At 40.7% G+C, this 12,234-nt stretch overlaps 1 protein-coding gene across 1 annotated transcript; it reads left to right on the forward strand.

The window, feature by feature from the left end:
- The first annotated feature begins 1,361 nt into the window (after positions 1-1,361).
- On the forward strand, positions 1,362-11,390 carry LOC308101807 (acidic leucine-rich nuclear phosphoprotein 32 family member D-like). Its single transcript, XM_080451290.1, has 7 exons — positions 1,362-1,525; positions 4,724-4,873; positions 4,998-5,120; positions 7,077-7,254; positions 7,640-7,740; positions 8,942-9,014; positions 9,681-11,390. The coding sequence occupies exons 1-7, from the start codon at positions 1,472-1,474 to the stop codon at positions 9,782-9,784; spliced, it is 783 nt and encodes a 260-aa protein (XP_080307416.1). The 5' UTR covers positions 1,362-1,471; the 3' UTR covers positions 9,785-11,390.
- The last annotated feature ends 844 nt before the right edge of the window (positions 11,391-12,234 follow it).

The raw sequence follows: 12,234 nt of genomic DNA on the forward strand, positions 1-12,234 counted from the left end.
CATAAATCATAATCCACAAATGCAAGACTAAAGTGTAATACATAAATCACAGTAAAATTATAAGAGAAAGTAAAATTCTACTGTTAAGATACACTTAATGTATGAAAACGCTGTTAAGAGGATATAAAAAAGGTGTACTTGTGACCAAAACCTTGGCACAAAAAAGTGTGTCTTTAAATGTGTATTTATGTATGGCTCCGAGATATGCAGCATAACGCATGCAATATAATGTTAAAGCTGAAGGTGACAGCAAGACAAAACACTCATCATGGACACATTCCATTCAGAAACTTGCTGCCTAACCCCAGTCCAGACTCCTGATTAACATTCACTCAGTCTCAGGAATGTACAAACTAAATTATTACAAAAGTAACAATAAATAGTAGATGTATTCTGTCAATGCTAGACATTTTATTCAGCTTTTATTCAGCTAAAATGGACCTTTCTGATTTCAGACAAAAATTACAACATCCTGCAATGCGATAAACCACCACTGGAGGGCGCGTTTGACCGTTTATTCCCATCTGCTGTTTTCCCTCCGTTTACAACCGAACAGACGCCGTGTGACCTACTTTCACACGCGACTGCACGCACGCTGCGCACGCACGCACGCACGCACGCACGCACACACACACACACACACACACACACACACACGGTGAAGTTATAGTAGCCTACTTATTAGTTATAACTTATAATATAACGTCTTCAACATTGTTGATAAAATAAAACAATGAGTAGATTAAAAAAGAAATTCTCACGAAATAGCCTAATACTATTTGTACAGCAGCTATCAAGTCAACAATGATGTACATGTACTTTCTAATATTTATAGCTCAAATAGTGTAACATTGAATTATTGATGAACAAATGAATACATCATTATTTGTGTGTATCGCATATGCATATTATTAATCGGCCAACTTTAGATACAACTAAGAGTGTCAAATAGGTCTTTTAAAATCAAGTCAAGGATGTGTTGTGTTTGAGTTTAGTTTATTTTGTTCTGTTCTTTTGTTAGTTAAATTCGTTATTATATTTATTTATAATATAGGCTACTTATTAAGATAATTATTTTTTAAACATGTTTGAATTTTGCTTTCTCATGAAAATGTGTGAATTCTTGAGGAAATCTTTAGAAAATCTAAAAATAACAATAATGACAAAATAAAGGGATATCCCCTCGCGACCCACAAAAATGGATCCGCGACCCAATAAATGGGTCCCGCCCCAGTGTTTGTTTGGGGTTAAACAGCGCTTTTACTTTTGTTGCCACTGGTGAGCATTTTATTTTGAAGCGCACGACGGGAAGTGCCCTCATCGGTACTTGTGGTCTAGGATTGACGCACACGCGCAGTGCGAAGCAAGGCAAGCAGCAGCAAGCAGATACCGAAGAACAGAAACAAGTCGATAAGAAGAAACGAGGCGCGAGGAGGAGAAGAAACAAGAAAAAAAAAGAAACAAAAACAAAATGGACATGAAGAAACGAGTCTCCTTAGAGCTGCGACACCGCAGTCCCAGTGATGTGAGTTTAATTAAGACATGTATTAATTATATTTGTTTGTTTTTACTTTGAATTGGCGGAAAGTTGTCGGTGTTTCTATGACTAGTGTGTGTGTTGTGGCCGGTTTGCCCTCCGTCGTACGGAACGGGCGGTGCCGCGCGCGCGCCATGAAAATAGCCAGATCTACAAGCTCACAATGCGTCGCGATGCGACGCATTGTGAGCTTGTAGATCTTGGCTATTTTCCGACGATTATTCGTACGACGAAGTATATATTAGCGCTTCGTTCGAAGGCAAACGACCACATGGACGCTGTGCTGTGCTGCTGCAGCTGAACGAACACACACACACACACTCACACATTATGTGGAGCTGGCTAATAGCTGGCGCCAAATGTTTTTTTTTTACATGAGGATTATTAATCTAGTGTGTGTGGCTTAATTATAAACTATCCGCTGTTTGGACAGAAGAACGTGTCGAATCAATTTAGGTTGATCTGTTTTAAACTATTCTGTCTCTAAAGATATAACAGAAGATGATGCAGAAAAACAGAACTGAAGTCACTTATACATGACTTCAGTTCTGTGTTTATTTGAGACTGTAAAAAAAAAAAGAGCAAGTCACTCGACTCTAAAAGTGACGCGTTTCTGAGCACGTTACGCATTATTAACGTGAAAACCTGTCAACACACGGACGCGTGTTACTATATTTTCTGTAGTATTTCGCAGTGGTGGAAGAAGTACTCGGATATTTTACTTAAGTAAAAGTAGAAATACCGCAATATAAATAAATAAAATACTTTTGTATAAAAGTGAAAATTGGAAATACTCCAGCAAAGTAAAAGATACCTTTAAATTGTACTTGAGTAAATGTACTTGGTTACTTTACACCACTGCTTTTTAGACCGACTTGTTATGAATCCATAATCCGTAATTATTTGTATAGTTGCGGTCTAAACAAATGCTTAATGGGCTGATTTTGGTTGTAATAATATTTTAATTACGCTTAAAGTAACGTATCCACGTACCAGTGACGGCTAATAACGTTATTATTCGTAATAACGTAGTTTGTTCCAGACGTTAGACGGAGCCCGGCTCCATGTGAAGGGCGGGCAGCACTGTTGCCAGAGTTTGTGAGAGAAATAAGCAACCAGGTCTATGAAAACGAACCCAATGGAAGCCACAGGGCCACATGAGCTCTTTAAACCTATACACACATCGACTATTTGAGAATAGCCGATCTACAAGCTCAGTTGTGAGCTTGTAGATCAGCTATTTTATTCTTTAAACATTTTAACAACACAAATCTGGTGTGGGTCTCCTTGGCACAACATATTTTCAGATGGGGGTCCGCAAACAAATGCATATTAATTTAGGGGTCCTTGACTTGAAAATGTGTGAGAACCACTGGTTCAAACAACATAAGGAAGCAAGCCCAAAAAAAACGCAACCACCAATATTTACAAGCAACTTCTCAGAAAAATAAGCCTAAAAGGCGCTTATAATAAGCGGACATGGCAACACTGGCGGGCAGGCGGCATGCTAACACGCTAGCATTGCTAACCCAACAACACCATGTAATGCTATGCTATCCAATGTGTATTGTAAACGCACCGCAACCCGTTTACAAAACGAGTCGTTTCATGGTACAAGTGTGTGTTTGACGTGCATTTAGTAATGTGCAAATGCTTGTTAATGGCGCGCTGCCTGCAACATGTGGAGCTTTAGCTTCACGAGCTAACGACGTTAGCAGCAGCGTGGTGTCACGTGCGTTCCGAGTTTACAAACACAAAGGACCAGTTCCAACATGATGAAACGACATGACCCACTTTAAGCAGTTCTCTCAGAGTCTGACCTGTTCCTTATCTCCTTCACCCGATGTTGAGGAATGATGATAATGTCCTGAGTGCAAAAGAATCTTACAATATGCATGTGACTCCTTAATCGCTCTATAACTCTAAATGAAGATGTTTTTCTTTATTTCAAGGACCCCCCCTCCCAATAACTGTGAGTGTACAGATAGACATTTCGGTTCCATTTGTATACTAGTCTCTCTGAGTAAGTCTTGTAAGGATCCATTTGGAACCCCCCCAAGGAACCCTGAGGGTCCCAGGACCCCACTTTGAGAACTACTGCTGTTAATTAGAGTTGACAGATAGGGGTCTGGAGTGCAATATGGGATCAGTTCCAATATGAAACAATTGAAACACTAAATTTGAAGCTGATAAATGGGTACTCTCTCTTGTTTGGATGAAATTGACAACCAAGCTGAAAATGTATTTTCTCTTTATTAAAGAGATGGGGAGACTCCTGTTACTGAACAAACACTCTAGTCTAAATGAGTCCTATCAGAATATTACAATTGTATCATTTAGACACTGCAGCAGGGTTCCTCTGGTAAGAATAAATCAACACAAAACCGATGGTTTTATGATTTGTTAAATAATTCCCCAAATATTTAGACGGTTGTGTGAAAACGGGTCTATATTTATCCATCCATGAGTTGCGGTGTTGAAGAACCTTTGGGATAGATGACGACGACTGGATTCGAATGTATTTTTCTCAGATCTAACCTCTGGTTGTTACCAAATTAATTTGAAGTTTAGCTTCGATATGTCATGAATCTCAACATAATTCAAACAGTCAGAAAATACAGCTTAATGAACAAGACAGAATAAAAGCTGTAGTTAAACAGGCAACATGCGGGTGACTCAAAATTACAGTGAACTGAACGTTTCTTCGTAGTCTGCTCTCGCCTCACTGTAGTTGGAGAAATGTCGTTTGATTATCTCTCCTTCCCTACCTCTTTTTTATCTAATCCACCATTCTTTTCTCATGTTACTGGAGCGTTGTGAGCTTGTAGATCGGCTATTTTCTGTGGCACAAAGACAACGTCTCACTGCGAGGTGGAGCTCTCCGCCGTCTCTAGGCCTGTCAAAATTATTACATAATCGCCTGATCATAATTCTTTGAGAGAATTGAATTTTGTTTGCATAATCATCAGAATTGTTTTCATTAATCTGTATAAATTCATTTGTTGAAAAAGTGTCATACATTTAGAAAGTATAAAATGATTAAATATATGGACTCAATTAAATTGTTAATCGCAATTATTATTTATGTGACAATTTATCGTGAACTAAAATGTAATAATCGTGACAGTCCTATCCGTTTCTCCTTTTCCCTCTCTCTTTAATAACCTCCTTCTCCTCCGCCTTCAGGTGCAAGAGTTGGTCCTTGATAACTGTCGTTCCAGTGAGGGCAAGATGGAGGGAATAACGGACGAGTTTACCAACCTGGAACACCTCAGTCTCATAAACGTCGGCCTGGTCAGCGTATCGAACATACCCAAGCTGGAAAAGCTCAAGAAGGTACAGGAAACAAACACTTACGCACCCAGACTCGCAGAGGAGGACAATTGATACTCAACCCTGGACATTGTAGATGACCCTCCCTTCTCTCTGTCGCTCTCCCTCAATCTGTTTTTCTCTCTAGTTGGAGTTGAGTGACAACAGGATATCAGGCGGTCTGGAGGTCCTGGCAGAGAGGCTGGTGAACCTAACGCACCTCAACCTCAGTGGGAACAAGTTCAAAGACATCAGCACCCTGGAGCCCCTGGTGGGTGAAACTAACGCATAACCTTGGTTTTAGGTCCGCTACTATTATGGCAGACCTAGTCAATCTACAAGCTCACAACATGTTGTGAGCTTGTAGATCTGCTATTTTTGCTTAATGTTTGCTCCAGGATAGGGATTGTAGTGTTCATGTGGTTGCTGTGGCAACTATTTCACTTAATTTAACTTTCTACCAGAGGTCCCATTGTAAGTGTTGTTGGTTTTTTTAATGGGAAGTTGATCAATTTTAGACATCACAATCTGTTTCCTCATTGTGTGGAGTATAGTTTGCATATGCAAGACGTCTGAAGATGTTTGCTTAAAAGTGTGTGTGTGGGTTGGGGTGGTTTAGAGTGCAGTATACCTATTAAGCAAATAAATAATTGGTCACCAAAAGATCACTGTTTTGCAGTAAACACCATAAACAAGGACAATGTCCTGGCCACCAAGGTAGCTGCTAAATAAACTGGAAGTTAGGGTTGTATGCATGACTTTTATGCAGACCAACGTCCTTGTTTGTACAGGCAGTCGACGACTTTTCTTGTAGAAATTATTCTTGGGATATATATATGATTTTCATGTTGACATATTTGGTAGCCATTTTAATAATTAAAAGCAGTAAGCCACGCCACTTGGCACTCTGCTCTGTGGTGCCTAACAACAGCCCATAGCTGTTATAAAATCACTGTAAACCACAGACTCTTGGGGCTTATTGCTTCAATTCGCCATGGAGCAATGGTATGAACTTCATGTCAATGTTCTCCCTCCCTCTGTCTGAGAGCCATGTGATCTAGTATCAGTTTTACAATGTATCTGATTACTGGTGGTTTGGAAAACATGATCCTAGATCAGCTTTCTTTCTACCATGGCTTTTTGATTTTAAAATAATGATTGTTGACTAAATTAATTAATTCCTTTATTAGTCGGGTAATTGAAGGTGTTGTACAATGCTAAAGTTACAGCTCTAACGTAAGACTGAGAGCAACATTGAAACCATGTCCAAGGAAGCAGATACACTCCTGCAAGAGGCACAGACACCAAGAATGACTTCATCCAGCTAGAAACGTCATATGGCATTCCCTGACCAAATGTCAAAAAGAAGACAAAAGCTGCCTGCTTGAACAAAGAACTGGCCTAGTCAGACAAAACATTAAAGCTACTATGTAGTTTTGGAACAGAACTTTACAGCTATTCTGATGAACATTATAGTTTTTTAAAACATCATAGTTCTGATAGTAAATCATATTGGATTGGCATAGGACAAGCAAATCTGTGTCCTTACCTTCAATTGGTCAAATACATCGGATTCTATCGGAACAAGCCTAGTGTGCACCTTCTAGAGGCGTGAATGAGATATCATGTTTAAATATGGATGTTTATAAACTACACTTTCATTGATTGCAAAGAAAAGTGATTAGAAAACCTTGAATTTCTCTTTGAACTGTTGTGGAAGATAGTTTTGCAGTGCAAACGCAGACCTCTCGTCTTTTCTTGGATGACGTTTGCGTCTGGTGTTCCAGGGTATTTTCTAGTCCATTTCTCTGCTGTGACTGGCATATTGACCGTACCGGGAAGAAAACCTGTCGATGATGTGACTGGCATATCAACACTACATGTTTTTAAATAATTCCCTACTTTGTTGTACAGTGTCACGCAAAAGTAGCAAAAATAACCGATCTACAAGCTACGCAAGCTTGTAGTTCTGCTATATTAGAAATGTTCTGAAAGTGAAAGCGGTGAAGTCTGTGGGTTTTTGAAAATATTTAAGCAATGAAAAGTATTAACACGGTAATCCCCGTCTACTCCACAATACGAGGAAACGGATAGTAATGTCTAAAATGGATCAGGTTCCCCTTCAAGTCGTCTTACACTACCAGATATCTAACCACCATGCAGACGTTCCACTTTTAAAATGGTTCAAACTGAAGTTGTGTGACCTCCCTCCATCCCCCACCAACAGAAGAAACTCCCGCAGCTCAAGTCTCTGGACCTGTTCAACTGTGAGGTGACCAACCTGGCCGACTACAGAGAGTCCATCTTCAAGCTCCTTCCACAGCTCACCTACCTGGACGGGTACGACATAGACGACTGCGAGGCGTCTGACTCCGACGGAGAGGGCGACTTAGTTGACGATGAAGGTGAGAGAGGGGATGGAATGGGAGATGGAAGGCTAATACTAGGGATGCATGTTTCATCATATTGGTATTGACCGGTATTTGATGATGATTGTAGGCTGCAGATTCAATCTGTGGTTTCTGGGGAAGCTATTATGTGCACATATTATTTTGTGTGTGTGTATATATATATTTTAAAGTTTGCATCTGCACCCAGAATCCTAGTTAGGCTACTGTATAACAGGTGTAAGGTAAACCCTACTGGAGATTTTTACCATGCAATTCTGTTATGTCGGGCAAAATGTCAATAGCGTGCATCCCTTGCCGAGTCCTCCACGGAGCTGGTTCTACTTTTGTATCTTTCTGTTGGATGTTCTGACGTTCCTTGTCGGATGCTTCTGTGTTCCAGAGGGAGAGGAGGGCGAGTCTGAGGAATTTGATGAGGAAGAGGAGGATGAGGAAGAGGTGGTGGCCGAGGAAGAGGATGATGACGATAGTGGAGACGAAGAGGTGAGCTGGGTGATGTTAACGTTTAGACGGAACTGTATCTGGACGTCAACTGGTCCTTTAAAACTCGCAACCACTTAAACGACACTATATGTTTTGCAACCAATACCTGAAATGGCCAGTCTACAAGCTCAGAACGCCTTGTATTGTTACGCCTTGTGAGCTTGTAGATCGGCTATTTCTAGCCATTAGCACGTCTTCAAAAAAACAATTGGTAGATCTGTCTACATTTTTAGGTTTTACGTTGATCATGTTGAAAATCGCTTATCAATCTAAAATGACTATTACTCTCATAAGTCATTTGCATTGATATCAATATTTTTGGAAAAATTGCTCCCTATATGCTTGGGGTTTATAACGGTATTACAGTATACCAATATATACAGAAATCCTCGCACCTCTTTCTGTTAAACCGATATGGTGATGCTAGATACTGGTTTGGTTAAGACTAAACATATATGAAGCATTAGTCCCGGTGATAAAGGAGAGGAGAACCAGACAGTCAACATGGATGAGGCTGTGCATTTGCCTCAAGAAAGCCATTCATATCTTAGTCAACCCATTAGAAGCTAATTGTTAGCTGTTGCAAAAGTGAAGCACTATCATGGCGTGCCACAACTGTCAACCCCAAGTCAAGCCTACATTAACCAAAGTTCAAATTAACTTAAAGTATAATGGATATCCCAAAAATGGACATAACATGCAAGCTGCCACAACCATGGTTAATTTCGTTGAATGGGAGTCTGGAAGATGTAACATTCTGAGGGCCGTCTGTGCGATGCGTAGGTAATTACATTCACTGTAGTGACACTGGTATGGTCACGAACACTAATTGATTAATTCAGTGGTGTAACATACGCTAATGTATCAACCCACTGGTGTTCAGTTCACTTTATATCCTATATATATATATATATATATATATATATATATATTTATTTTTAAATATGGCGGCTTGGGCTGATATTCAATAATTATTTATATTATAATATTGTTCTCCATGTAATATGAGACTCTGGCATATGACTCTGGCATTTTGTTTTAAAAAATGGTTGGTATGGCTGACTTTAATAGGATTAAACTGCGGGGAAAACCCCCTCAAGCATGCACCTTGAAAGTGCTTGGTAAACTCTGGTGTGTTGTGGTGAACAGCCAGTAGGGAGAGCCAGACAGACACTGTAAGTTGCTTTGTATTTGTGTTCAGGGTGGAGAGGTGAATGGAGATGTCGACAGTGAGGATGATGATGAGGACGATGACGATGATGAAGATGATGACGGTAAGACACATTTTGAACCAAAGTTTCTGTAGCACTGGTTCTGAACGTGGGGTCCGGGGTAACCACTTACGCCATATTTTACATGTTGTAGTATGGTGAATTATATATATATGAACGAATTTGAACTTTTCCACCAATTATGACATATACCCATAATAGGGACACCAGTTTTGAAAGTAGATGAGCCTTTTTAAGCCCAATTGTTGTCCATCTTTATGCGCTATTATAAATCTTAAATAGTTACATCAATCTATAAAGTCAACTTCGAATTAGTGATACTGTTGGCAAGAGACTGCGCGTGTTTTTAAAGCTGATGTGACCTCATGCTCCCTTGTGTGAATCAGACACAGAACTGAAATGACTGACTGATAATCCTTTATTTAAAAGGAATTGTTATGCTCACGACCCACCTTGGTCGCTAGTGCAGGACTTAAACATGAACATAAAATAAATGGAATTCCGCACAGGCAGCGCTTTGCTGCTCCAAAAAAGTTGAATGTCGGCCTTTATTGTCATTAAGGTGTGGCTCTGTAAGACACAATGCCTGCAACACAATGCCTTGCTACAAATCCATCCTCTACCGTTCTGTACCAATCTTTCTGAATTGTGCTGCTCTGCTCTGTTCTGTTGTGATGTCATAACGAGGTATTCATTCCTCCTCGTCAGATGAGGACTCGTCCCCAGCAAAAGGAGAGAAGAGGAAGAGGGAACCTGAACCTGAACCCGAAAACGACGACGATGACGACGACGACGATGAAGATGATGAATGAGACGGACAAAGACCCCCTGCAAACCCCCCCACCCCCTGACCCTGTGACCTCTTACCCTACTCTGGACTGCCTACACATCCACCCCTCCGGTCTGGGCCACGTTCTATTTCTCTAACCAGGACCCTTTGTTCCTTCCTTCCCCCTGGGACTGTACTTGACAGGTTGTTTTCCTATCAATTCCAGCTGTGGGTCATTACTCTCTAAATGACCTAGTACTCGCGTGTCCCAAAATGTATAGATTGTTTAACTTGTATCACATTTAAAGCTGCAATCAGTAATTTATGTCCTACCCAAAATTCTAATCCCGGCTCCCCCGCATGATCGACCCACATTTCTACTGTTGAGCTATTACTGAAAGCATTTTTGGGGAGAGGATATGTGATTTGAGCTTCATGCTGTACCTGTTGGCAACCAGTAGGTGTCCTACCCGACCACAACATCTAAATGTCTTGGTTAAAGAGCAGTTAGACCAACTATAACCACCGCAGTATTGTATTAACGTGCAGATGCAAAATAACATTGTTCAGGTCACAAATAAATAAATAAATATAGGTCAAAATAACTTCATTCACTGAAAAAGTTATGGATTGCAGCTTTAAAATGAAGTTTAATTTAGTTATTGTAATTACAGTGGAACTGTCGGAAAGCTTCCCGAAGCCCGTCTTAGGTTCTGAGGTCCTGTCAAAGGAAACGGAACAAGGGCTCATGGAAGGAAGCGGCATTAAGTAATGGAGCGTGTCCCTCTCCCTGAACCCCCCAGTGCTCTCCCCTCCTCTCTCTTTGCTACGACCAATGTTGTCCTGAGTCGGGGTTGTGTTCGCGGTGTTACTTTTTCGTTTGTTGTTGTTTTTTCTTTTCAAATACAAACAGACCCCCCGCCCCTTTCTATGACATCATCACTGTGGGGGGAAGGGGGAAAATGGAACAGGGCTGTGATGTCATCACCGTGTTCCGTAATCTGGTGTCCTGATTTATACTACGGCGTATGACGGTGTCGCGCACCGAATATAGTTGATCTACGAGCCCACAATGCGCTGTATTGTGGACTTGTTGATCAACTGTGTCCGCCGCAGGACACCTTCGTATGGCGATGTATACGTCGGGCTTAAACTCCCTCCCAGGGCGCCACTGACCGTGGCGACAGTTCGTCTCTATTTTGCCAACAGAGCTTTTTAAAAGAATATTTTTTCAGAAGAATTTTGTTTTTGTTGATTTCCTTTTTTTTTGTATGATTTGTTAAAGGGACGGTGCTTCTCTCTCTAATCTTATGTCTGATTCATACTATTGATGCGTGACACTGGCGCGCTACTACGTATAAATCGGGCGTAATTTCTCACCCCCTTCGTTCTCGCTTTATCTCCTTCGTTCCCTTTCCTCAGCCCCTACCTCCTCTCTCTCTCTCTCTCTCTCTCTCTCCCTTCCTCCTTCCCTTTCCTCACTCTTTGCTTTTCTAGCCTCCTACCTCCTCTCTCTCCGTCCTCTTAGCATTTACACTGATTAGTTGTGGGCTTTTTGTTTTTTGTTTTTTACTTTTCTGTAAGTTAAAGGTAAAATTGAAAAAAAGCACAGAAAAATGTACTTTGTAAATAAAAATCTTAACATTTTCCTCCTGGCTTCTACTGTAGCATTGTTGTTGGTTTCACGGTGAAAAAAAAACCTAGTGTCCGCTCTATGACAAGTCGTCACTCTTTGATGTCATTGCGTTGACATTTATGCATTTTGTGTAGAATTCATAAGGTATTTTACCACATTACCGCATCTAGAAGCTGTCTAAAAGAACGTTTGTGTGTGTGTGTCCAGGGCCGGGCCTGAACTTGCAACCTTCTGCACCAATCGGGGCCATGTTTTGTGCACGCTGCTGCATGTTTTACTTTTTGACACCCATGGGATTTTTTGGGTGTCTATAGTTATAGGTTTGAGAACCACTGAATAGTTTTAATGTTAAATGACATTAAAAACGTATTTGTCATGCCCCCCCCCAGGGTGTAAAGACCTTGGGTTTTGTTAAATGTGCTTTTGGTCGCTCTTATTTGAATGGCAATTTTGCCACCAGAGGAAAGAATCCCTTATGCTGCGTGCGTTCATACTAGCTGCAGAAAAGCAATGGGTTACAAGTCATTTTTAATTGAAGCCAAACTTGATGCTTGTTGCTTGATAAGCTATAAAACCAAATGACGCAGTCAAGAGCCTTGTTTCACCATTTCCACTCCCCTTCTCTCCCCACACAATTCCTGCTTGTAATGGGGGTTGGATGGGGGGCATATTCTTACCGTCAGTTACCTGATGTTTTTAACGTAAAGCCTTAATATTTTCCTTTATATTCTTTCTTGGTTGCCGCTCCCACACACAGACACACACTTGATGGAAAGAAAAGTCGACAAGCGTATTTTAACATTTCAACAGTGATTTTGGAGCTTCTATAGCTGCTTGTGTGGACACAGAATTAGAAC

This window comes from Gymnoscopelus braueri, assembly GCF_963280865.1.
Source record: "Gymnoscopelus braueri genome assembly, chromosome: 15".
NCBI classification, from domain to species: Eukaryota; Metazoa; Chordata; class Actinopteri; order Myctophiformes; family Myctophidae; genus Gymnoscopelus; species Gymnoscopelus braueri.